The sequence below is a fragment of the Haemaphysalis longicornis genome, unplaced genomic scaffold, assembly GCF_048455015.1.
Source record: "Haemaphysalis longicornis isolate Haplotype H1 unplaced genomic scaffold, Haemaphysalis longicornis Haplotype H1 scaffold_6, whole genome shotgun sequence".
NCBI lineage: Eukaryota > Metazoa > Arthropoda > Arachnida > Ixodida > Ixodidae > Haemaphysalis > Haemaphysalis longicornis.
In genome coordinates, this window is record NW_027526407.1 from 34585511 (window position 1) to 34604723 (window position 19213).

The 19213-nt window shown below is 47.7% G+C and overlaps 1 protein-coding gene across 1 annotated transcript in view; it reads left to right on the forward strand.

Annotated features, from left to right (window-relative positions):
• Positions 1-461: 461 nt before the first annotated feature.
• LOC144141485 (uncharacterized) overlaps positions 462-19213 on the forward strand; it is a 140494-nt gene continuing 121742 nt past the window's right edge. Inside the window, exon 1 of the mRNA XM_077673041.1 lies at positions 462-580. Coding sequence (XP_077529167.1) covers positions 523-580 — 58 coding nt within the window. The 5' untranslated portion in view covers positions 462-522. The remainder of the gene's footprint in view (positions 581-19213) is intronic.

Below are 19213 nucleotides of genomic sequence, written 5' to 3' on the forward strand. Positions count from 1 at the left end.
TTACGCGGATGCAGCGCTGAAATATTTTAGACTTCGAGTTTAACACCACTAACTTTCTTTTTAGCTCCACAAATAGAAATAACAAATAATCCTTTCCTCGCTTGATACCCAATATGAAACAGATCGTTAGGTCATGCTCCAACGTAAAACAGAAAGGCGTGGTTCACATACAGCGTGAATTTTTGGATACACACGACGCGATTGATTTTTCATACGCACTTATAAAGACGTAGGTATAAAAATGTGTGGGGCACAAGAACGCACGCGTGTGCCTAAATTGAACGTAAATAACCTGTTTCAAACCTCAAGTTATCTCGTGTTTATGCGGTACCATAGTCGATCTGACATCTCTTTGTCTAGTCTGTCATGGATGGCCATTGTCTGGCGAGACACCGCTCATCGTTTTTGAATTGACGTGGCTGCTGAGACGTGCCTTTTTAAACAAGAAATTGTCCCTTGAGGTTCAGTACAACAGTCTGACGGGGACACTGGGAAAATAGTGAAAGGAAGGATTCGGTCACAATGAAAGGACTTCTAAATTTACTGGCAGTATTGGCGGCGTTGTTAAGCCTTACCAGGGGTGAGTTTTCCAAAATGATATATTGTACGGGATCCGAAAATTTTTTTAAAAAAATTCGTGAAGTTCACGCTTTATTACGACCAGTTTAAGTATTTCAGTCGGTGCATAGCGAGAAGCGTCTTTTGGATAAAGAAATTGTGCAATTATCTCGCTAGCGCATCGCCTGGCTTGCATAGAAATTCTTAATTTCAAAACGAAATAAGAAGTAGGCGATATCTTCCTTAGCCACTATTTCGACTGCTATAATTTATAGCTCCTAAGAGACTACTCCAGCTGTGACGCATAAAATTTTTCACTCTTCAAGTTTGTGCATTTATAAGAAAAGCAAACAACAAAGGAAGAAATTCGTAGCTACTCTGTAGAATCAAGTATCTGCATTATATTTTATTTCCTGCGTTGCCCGCCCAATAACGTGGGTCTCTGCGCTGTCATTCCTAGTGCTGTAACATCCGTGGAAGCGTTTTTTCTGCTGTAGGCAACAAAAAAAAACATTTATAGGAAGCAGCCGGCTGGTATTCTGTGTTACAAAATTTTTATGCTGCAGAACCCGAAAGATTATATTAGGAGCAGCTTCCTGCATGCAAATCTTTGTCTTTGCTTGACCTAAAATGTCGCATCAGTCAAGGGAAGAGCGGGATAACTTCCAACTCACTCAAACACAATAACTGCCCACTGCCACTAAGGAAATGTGCCCTCCCAGCTCACGCAGTGGGATGTTTCACACTTCACACTCGTTCTCAGCACCATTAACTTCTAGCGCGCATGCACGCAAAGCTTTGTTTCTTTTCTATGTCCTTTATGTTTCTATGTTTCTATGTTATATTTCTATGTTTCTTTTCTATGCCGCTTCAGTGCGTCCGTTCTGTATGGCAGATGGGGCGGCTGCAAATATGTCTCTCTGCCTTTCAGTGCACCCCGCTTGGCTGTGGTTACCTGCGATTTTTTTTTTCGACTGTGGAGCTCATCACATGCAATTCGAACACAACCAGGGGATTATCCCTTTTGCCTGAAATGGGTTGGGGTCTTACATGGGTTCGCAAGACTTGAATGGCGAAGGTGGGTGAGCATTGATGGACACGTAGTCAAGTTTCAGTACTATTGCTAATGTTTATAGTTTGGGGGGTAATATTTGTTGCCGTTCTCATCGAAGAGGTCGTCGTCTTCTCCGCTGCGAGCGGTGAAGGCAAAGCCATCCTCCACTTAGCAGACTTCCACCAGCTCTTCGTCATCGTCACGCCATCATGCACCGGTTGCGGGATCTGCAAGTCGACTCGGGAATGAGTGGCACACTCGTAGCCATGTCTCCAATTGTCCATAATGACTTACAGAGAATGCGGCGGCCACGATTATCTCTCCCAAGGAGGTTGTCTTTTAACCTTTAGCATTAGCGCTGAATTTTTACATGCATGGTAGCGCTTGCAAACAGCGGTGGAGTTTTTTTGCTAGGTTTCCGAGAATTGAAACTTGGGGAACTCCTTGGTCAAGGTAGGAGGTAGTGGGCGTTGCTTCCTTTTAGTTGAGGCGAATTGGTCGGTGCGTTAGGAAACCTCGAATCCACCACTGAGCATTCTGACTGGGGAAGGCAGCGGGTTATTCTTGCAGGATGCATTTTTGACTGACGTTATAGAACACCGTGTGCATATCGAGGGCAAGGACGTAGTCGGGTAGGCTCTTGCGGGATGTCCGGTTTATGACTCGACGAAGAAGTCAGAGGTAATCATGGGTACCTAAATTGGGGTGAAATCCCGTGGGGGACGGATAGAACCATCCTGTGTGTTCCAGGTGGTTTTGAAGCCTGTTGTTTGGGAGATGTCCTATCAGCTTGCAAATAGAAGAAGTTAATGCGATGGGCCGAATATTCTGGGGTTTGCGAGCATCTTTGCCTGCTTTTGTGATGGGATGGCTCATTGTCATTTTTAAGTGTTCGGGAACTTGTCCAGTTTCCTAGGATCGATTAATGAGAGCTGAGAGGGCCGCGTGAACTGATGAGAGAAGACTTCGAAGGTCTTTCCATTCAATTTGGTCGTTGCCCGGCGTATATTTGGGCTTTCCTTGGCAGATGGCTATATGCAGCTTGTACTCGGTGAACAGAGAGTGCAGCTCGGCATGTGTTGCACGTGTATCGATTTGAGGCAGAGGTGTGAGAGTCCAGATGTCAGCTGTGGCGTGTGGGAAGAAAGTCTTTACGACAGTATCTTCCACTTGAGAGTAGTTTGAGTATATGTGTATTTTTTCTAGCATCGGCAGTTTTGCTTTCGCCCGCCCACTCAGACTCCGAAAGAGGCTCCACATTTGTGAATACCGCTTTCTTGCCCAGTTCATTCGCAGACATTATGCCAGGATTCAGATTGGAGGATTTTTTTATAGTGGTTTGTCGCTTTGTGATGGCATCTTGAACTCATGTGCTGATGGTGACATTTACCGCGTTCTCTACACCTTTTGGTAAGGCGTTCAGGGGTGCGAAGGAGTTTGTGCATGTAACCGTCCAGATTATTGACATCAGCTGTGCTCGTTACAGTCTCCGCGGAAAGGATACGCGCTTCATTCAGAGGCAAACACTCGGAAAGCTCAGGTTGTGGGCTCGCGTGGAATCGCGCGGGAAAAAGATCCCAGTTGATGTTATTGTACGTAGTCTTGGAGCGGAATTTTGTGCTGTTCAGGTGAAGCCGACTATGGAAGTCATCACCTCCCCATGTACAATCCCATGTTCGCAATTTTCAATGTAGCCGGGTGTGGCAAGCGTTAGATCTAGTGTGGCTTCTTGCTGCAAACTGTGGAGACCAATCCTGGTGGGAATGAAAGGTTCATTGCCCAGTCGGAGGTGGCTATACTTCAGTGGTCCTTCTAGGAGTATACCTCGCAGGTCGGAGTGGGAATATCCCCAGAGAGTAGGTTTCGCGTTGAAGTCACCTCCAGTAGTACGTGGCCCAGAGAAATGTAGTTAAAAAATATGCGGTATCCAGTCATAGATATCCCTAGCCCAGGAGTTACATTGACGCCTGTTATATACCGAAACCATGCGCACAGGTTTCCCATTAGAAGGTTGAACGTGGCAGATAATTATTTCTCGATTTGGTACTGTTTGCTTCAGTAAATCGGTGTTAAACTGAATGGCACGACTTGTGCGCCAGCACTGCTGCCCTACCAGGGGAGGAAGAAGACTTTGACTTATCATTTACCTTTTCATTATCATCTATGTAGGTGGTGTAGTAAGAAATTTTGCAAGGGCCTCTAGTCTCCCTTGGCCGTAGGGCTAGAGGTCTGGTGGAGGATACCTGTGATTTCCGTAAAGGGCCATTTAGAGTGATTAGAGTGAAGCTTCGGCAGTTTCATTTAAGTATTATACGATTAGGAGCAACTAAAAGGTTCATTTAAGAAGGTTACTTATTCTGGCGCTTACTTGTGAATTTGTTTCATTACCTGTTGCATGACTTGTTTAAGAATGGCGTGTTGCTCCTGTAATTTGGTAATATTGCGGCAGTCTTTCGGCCATTCCTTGCGTACCTCACACTTCATTATGCCTCACGTAATTTCAGCATCTGTTCAGTGACATAGCTTGTGGGTTTGCTGCTTGCAATCTTCGAAGAATCTGCTTCGTGGCGGCGAGAGCTGCGCGAATGGCTTTGGTGTACCGACGCGGTATCACGTGATTAGGGTGAAAGTAATTGACGTCGTTTGCTGGCATTGTGGAGGGAAGCGAGTATTTACGCATCGCCTGGAGTTCTGACCACAGTTCTAAAAGGCTCTTCTTGAGTTGAATATTTTCGATCAGGGCTGTATGGTTTTCTGGTAAAGCGACAGTGCGGTTTCGGCCAATCATCTGCCGGTGTCCTGTGGCAGTGGTTGCCCAGGAAACATTGATTGTTATTCTTGGCACGGCTTGTTTGTTCACCGATTTGCGTCAGACTTTTCTGTAAATCGGTTCTTTGAGACTTTTTATCTTTCTTTGGAAGCCGGCTGGGACAGACTTTGCTTACATCAAGATGACCAACGGCCAGGCACGAAACATAAAAGTATGCAGATTTACATTTTTCTTCTTCCACTTGAGGACGGCCGCAATCCTAACATACACGGGGGGAAGGGCAGTGTTTGGCAATGTGCCCCACAGTCTAGCAATTGAAGCACACTAACCGTGTGGGAGGTACTCAGTGACTCGCGCGAGATCCGTATAATATTGTCCTACACTGGGAGAGTAGTGAAGTCAAAAGTAACGATCGCTCGGTCTGTTTTTTTTTATTTTTTGCACTCAAAGTGCTTCATCCTGCTCGAAACGAATCCAACTGCGGATAGTTTTGTTACTATCACCTGGATCTATATGGATGACTCCTGTGATAGTGTTCTGGCTTCAGGGAATAAGCTCAATTACTATTTCGATGGTTTGGAACTTCCCGTTGTGGCGAAAAGTAAGATGGTCGATTTGGGGGAGTTCAGCTGCGTTACCTTCATTGTATTCAACAATGTGCACCCTGTTAGCGGTGTTATCGAAGATAACGGCGGCCCTTTCGACGAGTTCGGCACTTGGTGCTCTTTCGCCAATTACACTGGCTATGGCATATTGAGGAATATTTCTGATTTGGTTATTGGTCTCAAATGAAGAGTCTGGCATGACCAACTTACCCTGTCTGTCCCCGTAGGTCTGCGCTTCTTGGAAAGGCGAGCTCGTTGCCAGCCTTTAGCCTCCGCGGCGGTGGCGGCGTCCTCTCCGGTTTCTGCAATGCCGCCGACTTCGAGCTCTTCTCCTTCATGGGCGTTAACGTCCAATGACTGCACAGTGAAAGACGTGTGGGTAGTTGGGGTTCGTTCGAGATCACCTTATCTTCCATGGCACGAATAGGTCCGTCTTCAGGGTGAATAGGAACAGAATCCAAGTGAGGGGGAGCCCTTTCATCCGCAGCTGCTGCGGCAGACGCACACGATGACAGCTGCGGCCGGGGGTAGGCGAGTACGTCGTGAAGGCCGAAGGGTTAGGCCTAACCGATGGTTCGGGGAAACCGACTTGGCTCTGTGACGCGTGGTGGTTCCGAAGGGCCCAATTTGGGGGTTCGGCGGGGTCACAACCTCTCCATGAAGATGGGTAAACCCAGGAAGAAGGGCCAACGTCACTTAAAATGCCAAAACTCTCGAAAAAAGCTAAAGCGCGTTTGCAACACTACCGCTCGGCGCGGCCATAAATAGTATACCCTTGAAATGAACTCAGCACCCCGTTTCGGCTTTTATGCTGATGATATAGTCGTGTGGCCCGAGGCTGCTCATTATGACTCAGAAGAATCCATGCCGGCTTAACTCCAGGCTGCTGTTTTTAGCTTACCGCGCACCCTCTCCCGATTTCAGCCGCAATTCTCCCCCCATCAAGGCCGAATTTCTCCGCGTCGACGGCAAGCGTCCCATTTACCCTGAACAAATCCTCAACCTCAATATCGCCTATACGTATTTTGAATCAAGAAATTGCCCTAACAAATCACTTGGCCTCCAGTTTAGCAGCTGCAATACCCCACTACAAGGATCCTTCATCTTCGGACAACTTGGCGCTCCACCTGGCACCTTAGTACCCGTCTATCCAGTAAATACGGCGGTTCACACCAAGACGCCTGTGTCAAGCTTGCCTGCGCCGTTGTACATGGCCGACTGTCTTACGAAATTATCGTATATGAAATCCGTCCCCGCCATCTCAATGAAATAAACATATTAAACAGACACCTGGTTCCTACCATAACAGGCCTACCACGCCACACTAGGACGGACGTGCTAGAACGAGCAGTGCCACTTCCTCTGATCACTAATGCAGTCGAAGGAGTTAAGCTGCGATTCCAGAAGCACCTCGACTACATGCCGCACGGACGAACTCTTTTTAAATTGGACACCTTGAACAGCAATTTTAACCCAGCAATCTTTTCTAAATATATCCCTCCTAGGAGAGCCATAGATCCATTCCCTGACGTCAACGAGCAGCAAGGGAACAGTATGTCAGCGCCCTGGCCAATGATAAAGCCTGTGATGAAATTGATGTATTTACCGATGCCGCCGTCCACGACATAACAGCCGCTTTGTCAAGGCGTGTCCCGAGGTTTCACAACTCGGTGGTTGTACGTGGCAGCATTACGAACACCTTTAGACTCTCAGATGAAGTGGAACTCTTCGGAATCCAGGGCGCAGTTGAAAGCATCCATACACAGTGTTCAACCATCCACACAAAGAGGTTCTGCATCATCACTGACTCGCACGTTGCCCTCCGGGAACAAATAGGACCTTTACGCCTAACTCCACGGCCACCAACATCCTCTACTTAGTACGGGACCTCTCTCATGAAGGAGTCACGATACGCACGGTCTGGACACCTGCGCACGCGTCTGAAGCGGACGGCAACCGAACGGCGCACAACGCTGTCCGGGAGTGCCTACTAAATTCTCCCACGGTTCTCGACACCGCTTCAGCACTATCTGACCAACCGAGCACATCTGAAGAACATTGGCAACAAGACCTTCGTCGAGCTAAAGCCCTCAGCCGGCACCTGTTAGCCGAGGCCTCACCCCTAGAACAGGAGAGGTCTTCGCCGAAAAAGTTACGCCAACTCGTGCTATACCCCCGATGTGATTTTGATGTGAACGAGCCCAAGGCGTCCCTCCTTATTCAGGTGTCCAGTGGCAGCAGCGAGGCACCCAACTTGCTCTACCTTATTGGTCATGTGCAGGCTTCTCAGACGTCCGTGCGCAGTTGCTCGCAAGCGCCACAGTTCCGAAGTCGGCATTAAGCATGTCCAGTATGTTAGGGAGAACCCCGAAATCTTAGAAATATACACCAAGTTTGCCCTAAAAAATGGTCTATATAATAGGGTTTAATGGCTGACTGACTACTTTTGTTAAGTTTACCAGACACAAATGAACAGCGGTGCGCTTCCATCTTACAACACCAGAACTATGCCGGGCACCCCTTCCCCTCAGAGAAAGGCCAGTGTATGTGTGTTGCTTCAACAGGACCTCAAGAGACAGCTACATTGATAGTGAGACTTGAACATTACTTAGAAGTACTGCAACTAATTATTGGCGTATTTCCCAATCCTCTTTTCCAACCTCCACACAAAGGGCTTTGTAGCCTCCTCTCTGCAATAAAGTCATTCATTCACTCGTTCATTCGTTTGCTAGAGCCGCTGCTCGAGCCGGGGATCGGCGGTCACCAAAGGCTAGCGTTCACCAGCGCTCGCCAGTTTCCCGCTTCTTGGAGTTTTTGCCATTTTTTTCAAGTGCCACTGCACCTGCGGGCCTCTAGGCGGTTGCCGCGAGGTACACGCTCACGAGTGCTCCGCCTTGTCCTGGTATGTTTTCCTGCAACGCCGAACTTATTGTTTCTAAATCAGCTCCGCTTTTAAAATACATCACGATGCGCAAAACGTAACCGCGCGGTATTTCGCAGAAACAAATCGGCGGATGACATGTAGCCCACCGGTGGGGCCGGTATTGCGTACATTGTATTTTCCTGGATATGCCCCGAGACGATAACTGGCCTCAATGTCGGCAGAGAGTTAAATGGTGCGCCTCACCGATCGCACTGGCTCGCTGTTGACTGCTACGCCGCCTTTCGTCTTTCCACCGGCTTCTTAGCAACCGTGAGGTCGTTGTTAAAAATCAGCACGCGGCTCTCGAACGAGTGGCGACGTTAGGTAGAAGAGGGTTTGCATTCTGAGCCATAATTTTGCCACTTCACAACATTTTGTTGATATTTAATGTATCTCAAACGCCTGTGGAACGCGTGGCAAATAAGGAGAAAACCACTTAAGTTGTTTAAGTTAGAGCGCGTACTTGGTCTTTAGAGAATCTCAGCAATATATTTTTCTTCTTTCAACCAGTGCCATGTTGTAAAACAGTTCGACCTTTTGACCGTACGCTGTAGCCGCGGTTTAACAAAACAGCGGTTTATTCACTGCTCACAACAATAAAAGCCTGAGGGTTCAAGACTCAGGCCAGACGATATTCTAGGACGAGCTAGTCCTTCCTGAAATATCGGCGGCGGCTGTTTTCAGATACGGTCACCAATGTTCTCGTCAGGAAGCGTGCGTGAAGACTGGTACAGCTCCTAACGGCTCCCGCGTCATGGGCCGTGATGCGGAAGACCGATGCCACAGCCGACCTACAAAGACCTGGAATCATTCCAAAAGGTTTTTGGTGCAGTCATCGGTACCTGTGTCTGGGAAAAAGAGCCCCCCATGTGGGCATTCACGCCCCTTATAAGCAATTTACCGGGCTGCCGCGCGCAGTTTTGGGCAAGGGAAATCGCGAAATGCATTCTTGGCGAACTGGATCTTGTAGATAAGCGGGTCAGCTGCTGTCATACTCGCACATAACGAAGAGCAGGTGTTCAAGCATGGATTGGAAGAGGGGTGTCCTACAGTACGGGCCCTATTCTCGACGCTCTAAATTCACCACGAACTGTGAATGAACTATGAAGTCTTTTTCTATTGGCTTTCAATTTTATCACTTGCTTCCGGCTGATAAAGCGGTTGTGTGCGCTTTTGTCATTTTGACGTTTCACGACGTTTACTGGCACAAGTTTTTAAGTTTGCCTTCTTTCTCTCTACTAAAAGCGCGAAATTCTTGGCCGGCAATGAAAAACTACGCAAAATGCAGCGGACATGACAACGTAGACCTGTCTCTGCTATTCAACAACAATACAGCTTGTAAGTCACGCCCTCCCTGTGATTGGCTGACAAGGCGTGACGTAAATTAAACAGTTGGCGGGAACGTTTAGGTCACACATTGGCAACTTCCGCCTGCGTGAAAGGGACGGGTTTTTACGTAAGAGCTCGGAAATGGCGGCTGCTATCACCATGAAATGAGGCAATACATTTCACCGACCTCGGGCACCGTGAAATGCGCGTAAAGTTGCAGACGGAGCAGTTTCGCATGACGCGTGGTTTCAAACTGTTTCCACCCAAAAGAAACAATAGTTTTCACTGTTACCAAGTCGGCTGTCATGGACCATACAAATATCGTGCTGTATTTTATTTTTATATTTGAAAATAAAATAAAAATGATTTGTTTTGCGTAACATTAGAGGGCAGTAAGATCCTCTGCATGACAAAAAGAACCCTACGCATGGCCTTTGTCAACGCTAATCCTGGAAAGGTGGTGGGTCACATAATAGAACTCCAGGAAAAGATACGGCGGCGATTGAAGTCCAGCTTGACGAATGAGTGAATCGGCGGCATCAGTACGCCCCGCGGTAACCAGGCGTGGTACTTCGCTGCCCTTACGCGTCATAAAGCCGACGGGCATGGTTGTCTTTTCTTGTTATCACGCCATAAACTTGTAACATACAGCCGACGACAGCATGGCGGCGGTGACGGCCGGGAAGGTTATAACGCAACAGAGCTTGCATTGAAGTAGAGAGCTGAACTATGTTACAAAAAGCGATTGACAAAAGTAAATAGATACGGTAAAAAAGATTGAGGGATGTTCCGTAGCTCAACATCAGCCTTTCGCTCGCTTTTGGATCAACGGTACTCGGTCGCCTTTTGGTGCTGACACCAATTTTGACAAGCAAAAGTGTGTTTTCCTTGCCAGCCTTCGCTCCCGTCCGAATTTTTGTATTACATGCCAAGTATTTTTATTTTTTGATGAACAACATTTGATACCTTGGTTGTGATGTTTATTAGTCAAGCGTCAAATTACAATGCATGTCGTCATAGCTATACGTGTGCACGTCACTGATTGCTTACGCTGGGCTTACGCAAACAATACATGGCGAATTCACTGTGAATTTATGCTGTCTGGAATATTGCCCTTGGTGCATACATGGCGTGTCGTGACTTCCTTGAGTGGCTTTTGGTCTGTTGGGGAACACTCAGTCCAAAGCCCATCAAAATATCGTCGGTTTCCCGCTTGCATTGGTATAAAAACCTTGCTTTCGCACCAAAGTTATGTTCTGGAAATGCTTTTTTTTTGTACCAGTTGTCTCCCACAATTCTTTAAAAGTTGTTTGGCAAGATCGAGTTTACAACATTATTGCGTATCTCTTGGGAACGTGTTTTGTTCTGCAAGTTTATACGGCGTTAGCATGATGAGGGTGGTGCAATACTCCACGACAATTGGCGGTGCTTAAAACAGCAGCAACCAGCGCCTCCTCTTTATAGTGAAGCCTAAATTACCCATTTAGTGGGAAAAATGGTTTCTCCAAGGACACTTTTTTGGCGCAATAAAGTGAAAGTTTGGACTAGTTGGTAATCCGTTTATCAGAACTTTACGCTGCAAATAAAACAATGCAGGATGAAGAGTGTTGACACGGACAAGCGCTACTTCCACAGGTGTTTAGAGATTTTATTTTATGTACTATTCTGAGCAATATGAAATGGAACACAGGAACGCGTGGCAAACAGACTCGAAACAGACTCGGAGTAATACGCGGATGGCGCTGTGAAAAATAAAGGTGGAAAGGAGGGCGCTCTTCCACTAACTGTTGGCACTCCCACCACGCTGGCATTTCTACAAAGCAGCACTTTACGTCATTTCGCCGATAATATGGTATCGTGCGAAAGCCGATAAGACGCATGGCGGGATGGGGAACAGCTGTTAGAACAACATCCCCCTTTCCACTTTGTTTCCGACGGCGGCCGCTGCGTATCACTCATAGCTGGGTCTGAGGGTGTTTTTTACGGGTTCCTGTGTTCCCTTTCATATTGCTCATAATAGTACGTGAACGCTACACGTGCGTAGAGCTTTCACGGTTTACCAGTGCGCATGCTCAGAACGCGCAGGGTCACCGTGATTCTCTCAAACGTACGTGAGATTGGATTTTTTACGGTGCGGTGTTTATGTTGCTTCCATACGTAGAGTAGGCCGACATGGCGGAGCCCTGCACTTGCGCTTCGCAGCGATAAGAGCTTCGTCGCTAATCCCTCCTTGCGATATCGTGTTGTAAGCTGCTGATTTCGCCTTCAATTTGCCAATTCTTAAGCTCGCCTAAAGTTCAAATTCACTAACAGCCTTTGTCTTTCAGGTAGAAGGGCGATTTTTGAGCTGTTAAGCCTGACTAAGCAGCGCTTGTCATCGTCATAGCAAAGTGCTCGTGAGATCACGAGTGGCTACAGCAGTGTCTCTGTCTGCAGGTAGATGGCATTAGGAATAGCGCGCGGGTAGAATGGGCGGAATGGGCATGCATCCAAATGCCCTACTCTCGGAGTTCGCTGTGCACGTGTTACTAAAAGGGTTTCAAACTACATGCACGTGGGCTACACGTTTGCATACGTGAACTCTGTACGCACGTGAAACTAAAACGGTCTTGTACGGAAAAACACACACTTAGTATTGACATATATGCCAATCTGCGCGAAGAAACCTGGAAAACGGCAGGCACTGTAAATAATGAAAAGCCACCCTATCTATAAAAAGAAAGAGAGTAAAGCCAAAGTGAGCGAGCGAATTTAGGGCGTGGGGGGCACTACGACGGAAAACAGAAAACCTACCACTTTTTCTGAGGCATGTTGAAGCATAGGTCACCAAGACGGGACATGTCGGCCGCTTCTACATATTCTCTCGTCAACTGACAATTGCTCCTAAAATGTCTGTAGCGGCGAAAGAGCACTTGAATTCTCACTGACTAAGATGCTACACGTGTCTCCACAGCAACGCTCTCATCGTTGATGAGGAGCCAGTCAAACTGCCCGTCTCACAAGGAATTCGGGGGAAGGTTTTGTGTGGTGTCACCCACCTAGTGGCGCATCAGTCACCAGAGAGCCAAGGAGCATCGCGTGACACAGCGCCAAACTCGCTTCCGGTGCTGCATCCTGCTTTGCTCGGGGAAGCGCCAACTGTACCAGCACATCTGGTCTGCGCTATGCCAGCCGCAGATCATTAAATTGAAGATGATATATTTCGCGTTCACCAGGAATAATAGTTCAGTAAGGCATGTTGTTAGACTCTTTGGTGCTCCATAATTAATCGTCAACTTGCGCTCACGGACGGGACAGCGAAAGACAAGGAACAGGAGCACCGCAGAACGAGACAGGATGAGCCAGCCACATGAACCGTTCCCGAACAAGACAAAGGTACTGGGAAAAAGCAGAGAACCGGTGGCAAGGGAACTACTTGAGGCCTTATTCATTCTAAAGTTTGGCGCACAATATATTTTTGATCGATCAGTATCTGTATGGAAATGAATACGAATTGTTGAACCGGTCTTTCATGTGATAAAAATGGTTACGCTTTTGCGCAGGGGCTAGTAAGGGTATAATGAATGTTTCTATTTTCAACAAACAGCGAGTGAGTTCACGCTCATCCTGTCTACTTTTTGTTATCCCGTCCGGGTGCGCAGTTTGACCTGTAAGTCCTAACAGCTGCTCTGGCGGAGGCGAAAAAAATAGACGCAGCTTGCAGTAGTGGTAAATGCTGGAGACAGCCTAGCTGGGGGTCGTTCCGAGCTACTCCCTATACTGACAGCGTATGCAAGTAGAGTGGGAGTCGAAATAGCAAGTCTATGCACGCTCTTCGTTCGGTGAGCGGCAACCCAGAGTTGCTGATGTTGCATGAACGGCCGCCAATACGTCGTCACCGCCGACCGAGTCAAGCCCGCTTACGTCGCCTACCTCCGGCCGAACCAGGGCTTACTCGTCTAAAAGAGCCGACCCGAAATTTCCAAGCTCAACTGATCACATACCTCACAACGGCCTCCGGCTCCACTGGGTGGAGCCCAGACACACCGTGACACTCGTTCCCAACGCCTTGCGCTAGAAGGATTTCTGCTTAAGACACGACCCTTTTCTTGGTATTTCTTTCTACCGCTAGCATACCAGGCTCAAGCTAAAACAGCTCGTCTGTTAAAGCAAACCCACCCTTGCGTCGAGGTTTTGATGCCCATTAAAGATCCCCAATTTGTCTATCTAGTACCCTAGTCCTCCAATACGGCACGGCCCATAGCCCAGGATAGGGTTTGGTGCTCCAAACCTTCAAAAATTTGAACTCACAAGCGTTGAGTAGCTCCCCTGAGGATTTTTTGTTTTTATTTTAATATGGCTCTGCTTGGGGCGCCTCAAGAGATTTTTACATTTTGTACTGGCTTTTATTGCATGCGCAATAGCATGTCGGCGCAATAGCTTTCGCTTCGTCATCACATCCCAGTTATTCCGTCAACGGTGCGGGAAACAAAAAAGGTAAGGAAAATAGAGTAGAGAAAGCCCACAGACCAAGCTGGCTCGGAGAGAAGAGAGCCCAATGACGTTAAGAAGACGTCTAGTGGAGCGTGTTTTTTGTTCCTTTCATCACTCCCACAATCTCTAACCCTCCTACGTGTCCCCCGCTTGGGCAGCATCCTCCTGCACGTGCTGCACCATTGTTCTGCTGCCTAACTAAGCGTTGATATTTTTATTATACAGGAGACGCGGTTCAGGGTCAAGCAAACGTGCGAAATGGCGTGATAGGAGGTGCTTGCACTTGTCGCTCCATTTTTCACAGTTGATGCGTACTGTGTAACCGAGACTCAGGCAATTGATAGGCTGAGTAAACGCAAAAAAAAAGTTAGCAGTGGCTTAGCTCAGCTATGCCAAAGTATACGTAACGTTAGCAAAGGTTCAGCTGGTTATTCTTAGCTTTCCTGGTTGTCTACTATTAGCTTGATTATAATGCGCACTGCTGCTTCAATGACGGGTGTTTCTGCGATTCACGAGCCATCCGTTGCACAGCCGGCCATGAAGCAAGAATAAAATAGGAGGGGAAACAGCTTCCTGGGGCAGCCTGATAACGTCACAAGCACTTGGCGAACGTCAAGTTTCCGGCATCTGGCGGCAAGCGAAGGAAGTGCGCGGTCATCGCCACGGCCGGCGCACGTTCTGTTCACACCCGCCCAGTCCAACCCAGCCGCGGCATCGCGTCGGCATTTCGCCCGGCCGCCGAAACATTCCGTGACCTAAGCGAAAGTGTGCGCTCTTTTGCCCTTCCTTGGATGAAGAGCCCGCCATTTCGCGATTACTTTTCTCTCTCAAATCTAAACCGGCCGTTACAAACGAATAAAAGTGACATTTTCTTTTAATACGTAAGCAATCTTGTGATCACGAAGTCCAAAATACAAACCTGTAAACGCCAAAAAAATATAAAACCTGTAAACTTGAAGAGGTAAAATACGCCAACCATGGGCGTTTATTCAAAGCGTTCCCAACGTTTCGGAGCCGAATCGGCTCCTTCATCAGGGGTGACCGTGTACGAAAAGAAGCAGCGGTTATATAGGTGTCTCCTTTTTCTTTCTTCCTACTGTAATCTTGCCCTTGCGCGTCGGAGGCCGTGGGCGTAGGCGGTGGGAAGGGCTCCGAGGGATCTATTCAGATCTTGCCGGCTCCCTTGTATGTTCCAGGACTCAAGGAGTAATCTTTGTGAGTAATGGGTTTCGGTGTCGATCACCTGTGCGTCGTTAAAGTTAATCGTGTGGTCAGCTTTTTCGCAGTGCTCGGCCAATCCACGGCGCTGAGTGTCGTACTTACGATCGTCATTTTTTGTGTTGGCGGAGGCCTTCGGGGAAGTTCTTGGTCTCCCCAACGCAACTAGTTGGACTTGCGTAACGACGTTCGCAAGCTCGACACTCAGCGCCGTGCGTTAGCCGAGCACTGCGAACAAGCTGACCACAGGATTAACTTTGACGGGGCGCAGATGATTGGCACCGAAACCCATTACTCACGAAGATTACTGCTTGAGTCCTGGCACATACAAGGGAACCGGCAAGGCCTGAATAGATCCCTCGGAGCCCTTCCCACCGTCTACGCCCATGGCCTCCGAAGCGGAAGGGCAAGATTCCAGTAAGAAGAAAGAAAAAGAAGACACCGATATAACCGATGCTTCTTGTCGTACACAGTCACCCCTGATGAAGGAGCCGAGTTGGCTCCGAAACATTGGGAAGCTTTGATTAAACGCCGTTGGTTGGTGTATTTTGCCTCTTCAAGTTTAACCCAACCAGACAGAGTTCTGTCGAAGATGTTCACATTCAAAACCTGTAAACGCACGGCCTTATAGGCGTGCGATGCGCCCGAAGCGACTTGAGTCACAGAACTTGAGTGCACCGGCCAATTTATGACGCGCGCACGCGCGCGCGCGCTACGTCAGAGATAAACGGGCTTCCGTCCCCGCGTCGCGCAGCAGCTCGAGCGCATAGCGATTGACGAATTGTGGCGAATGCTAGAAACAACAGCAATGCGTTTAATACATTCGAACAGGTGCCGCTGTCCAATTGTTCAGTGCCGCAGCTGCGGAGCTCCGGAGGTCGGCGTGGTTATCTGTGTGACATTATCTGGTCGCTCGATCGCGCCAACCGCAATGGGCGTTGCCTCTCCTATATATTCTTGCTCCGTGCACCAGGCCACCCGTCGCATGATCATCAAGTGCACCGGGCCGCTACGTGCGGAACGGAGGTCGGAGAAGACGCTGGGCGCGTGCGTTGTGTGAGAGACGCCGGGCAGCAAGCAACGTTCTTTGCACCGTGTGATGTCACTGCTCCTCCACACATGCGCAGGACGGCTGTCCCGAAGCCACGCGAAACTGCTCAACCTTGGCCAGTGTAGCTCACGCTACAAAAACAACGGAATATGTTAGAGGGTTATTGTAAGAAAAAGCTCCTGCGCATATAAAAAACACCTTATGGTAGTGCATTCTTAACTATCCGCCAATAGATCATATTGTGAGCTGTATTTTGCCTTCTGTGACACCGTTTGTGTAAAGTGTTTTGTAGGTTTCAATTAATATGAATCCAGTGCGTTTTTCTACTGAAGCACTCTCTATCTCGCTGACACTCTCGATCATCTGCCCATGTTTATCTCAAATATGCCTGACGTGTCTTTCGCTCTGAAGAATGTTGACGTATTTCAGCCCTGCAACTAGTTTTATCTGTCTGGATAGCTCTTGCCTATAGGCCTGCTGTGTTTAAGCAGTTTGGTCAGAAAAAACTTGTTTGTCGGGCACTGGAAACACACATAAAAAGGTGTCTACGTTGAAACAGGTGCACCAAACATAATCAGGGCATCCATTGAATATGTGTGTGCACCAAAAAAGGCAACAATAAAATGTTAACGGAAGCTCAATCTACGAGTTTCCACTATTCCCTTTGCGCATCCCAATGTTATCTCGAATGATTATCCCCAGTAGACGACGTCATCCTCGGGCTTCAAAGAGCTCCACACCTGATCCGTAGCACGTCCTGCACATGTGCAACTTTATCATTGTCTTCTGCGTTGGAAGATGGAAGTGTGTGGATGGCCATGAAGACGAAATACAAATGTGTGCATCCAAACGCCGGCTAATTGCATCGAAGAGCGGACACGTTAATGAATATTTCCGCAAACTAACGTAGATATTACAGAAAATATATGAAGTAGGACCACTGATCACCACCTCTAACCGCGAAGCCGTTGAACAAATCATTTATGCATGGTGTCAGCAATTAAAAAAAACAAAGAGAATGCCTAGCGCTCGTGCACGCGTGCCCCGAGCGCACGTTCGTCCAGAGAAGCATACGCACAATGGCAGAAGGGAGAGTGGCCAACATTGGCCTAAAAAAATTCTATCATTGCACGTATCGGTGCAACACTTGCTTGGAACGAGAAAGACGTCATAGCGTACGCCCCTCGTTCGTTCGTCCTTGTGTGGTCGTGCGCCTGCGTTGTGTACAGTAGAAGAGCGGCGACTTCACTGTCGAAGCTGCTGTAGGTGATAACAGACTCCACATGGCCCGGGCACGGATAGTTAGCACGGCCGAGGAAAAGACGCGCTTCTACAGGCTCACCGTGCAAATGATTCGCTGGAGATGATAAGTCGCGCTTGCAGAGTAGCTCACAAAACCGTCCATTAAAACGACCAGCACACTCTGGCCTTTCTCAATATAAGGTTATTGAAATGCCTGGCATCCGAAGTCAACCACGACACTACAACGATAGTAAATTCGACTGATCCAAGCGGGCGATGAGGCGCGCCGTAGTGGACGGCTCCGGAATAATTTTGGCCACCTTGGGATCTTTACGTGCGCAGAAATCTCCTCAGCACGGACGCTTTTGCTTTTCGCCTCCAAAATAAAATGGTTCGCCGTGGCCGGGAATCGAACCCGTGTCATCATGCTCAGCTGCACAACGCCTTAGTCAGCGAGCTACCGCGGCGGGTACTAAAATTAAACTTTGTGTCCGTCAATATTCCCCTATTAAAGCTTTGCCATTCAAGTCTTGTGCGAGAGTGCAAGTTTCAGCTTTACTTTCCCTGGTCCTCTTCTGAAGCTGTTTTTAAACCAGAGCCATTGGCTTTGCATTTTCAATATAAAAAGAAACACGATGACGAAGGAGCTTTCGTCATCCTGGGTTGTTTTATATTCAAATACCCTTCCAAATCTCAAAGCGTCAGAACTTTCTTTCGTTTTTGCTCCTAAAGGGCTCTGCGAACGTACAAAGTCAAGCGTGAACGAAAGAATACGCAACTGTGTAGTAGAACGGTGGCAAAATGTTTTGGCGGGTGGATAAGAGGATCAGAGATTGGCGGGTGAATCAGAGGAATAATTAGGGTACGGGGTTAATTGGGGTATGTATTTTAATGGTGACTGCAAGAAGCGCAGAACTGCACTCTACACTATTGCACAGTTGTCACTGGCCAGCTAGGGTCTCCGCAAACTTTGTACCCATTTTATGCGTCACCACCTGGTTTATATGTCACACGGAAAAACTCCGATAGAATTAACAGCTTTTTATGCACTCCAGTAACACTAAAATAACATTTCTGCATCGTGTTCTTATGGCGTATTCAATCGACTTACCTATATTCTTTTCTCATCACCTTTTGTCATTGTGAGTTCCTTTGTATTCGAAAACTCTTCAAAATCTTGAAGCTTTCGTGTGTCTGATGGATGCTTTTATTGTTAAAAACATATGACACAGCACTGAACCTAAGCCTCGAACCACTTGAATAGCACGCCCCGTCACCAAAGCGTACGTCTTTTTTTACGGATATAGTTCTGATGTAATTAAGATAGACGGTGAATACACCTTCTCCCCCGCACTCTCTACTGAACTGAGCGTCGTTAAGAAATAAACGTTATTACGGCCACTGCCGATGGTGGGTCGCCAGTGTGGCATCTGAAGCTGTATGACGTCTATGCTAATAGGCGGAGCATACCGTGGTTGATGCGGAAACGCGTAGAAAGGAGGAACAGAAGATGTTTTTAAGTCTAGAAATTTTTCAGATATATATAGCTGTATTCTTAAAAATGTTATAGCCCCACATTTCTTTCTCTTCCGAGCGGAGGGTCAACCATATGGTCTACGTTTGCCTGTTTCTGGAGGGTTGCATGACTGCAATTCTGGTATGCTGCCATTATTGGGCTTTTTTGATTGTCAGTGACAACGGTTGCTCGCTTGCAGCTGAAGTTTAGGAATTTCGTTCTTTTATGTCATTTAGCTGCCGCGGATTTCCTTCCTAAGTGTCACCAGTTATTCTAATGTTGATGGCTACCCTTCGGCGAATTAGCTTCGCAATTTGTTTCCCGCTAACCACAAACGAGTGCAAACGGAGATGCCACGCGTCCCAACAAGCCCGGACAACTTCACCGTGAAAGCATTGGCTACCACGGATTCACCCCGTCAACTCTAACAACTAGGTCGGCAGTGGAGTGAAGGTAGCGCCATCCCCACAAACG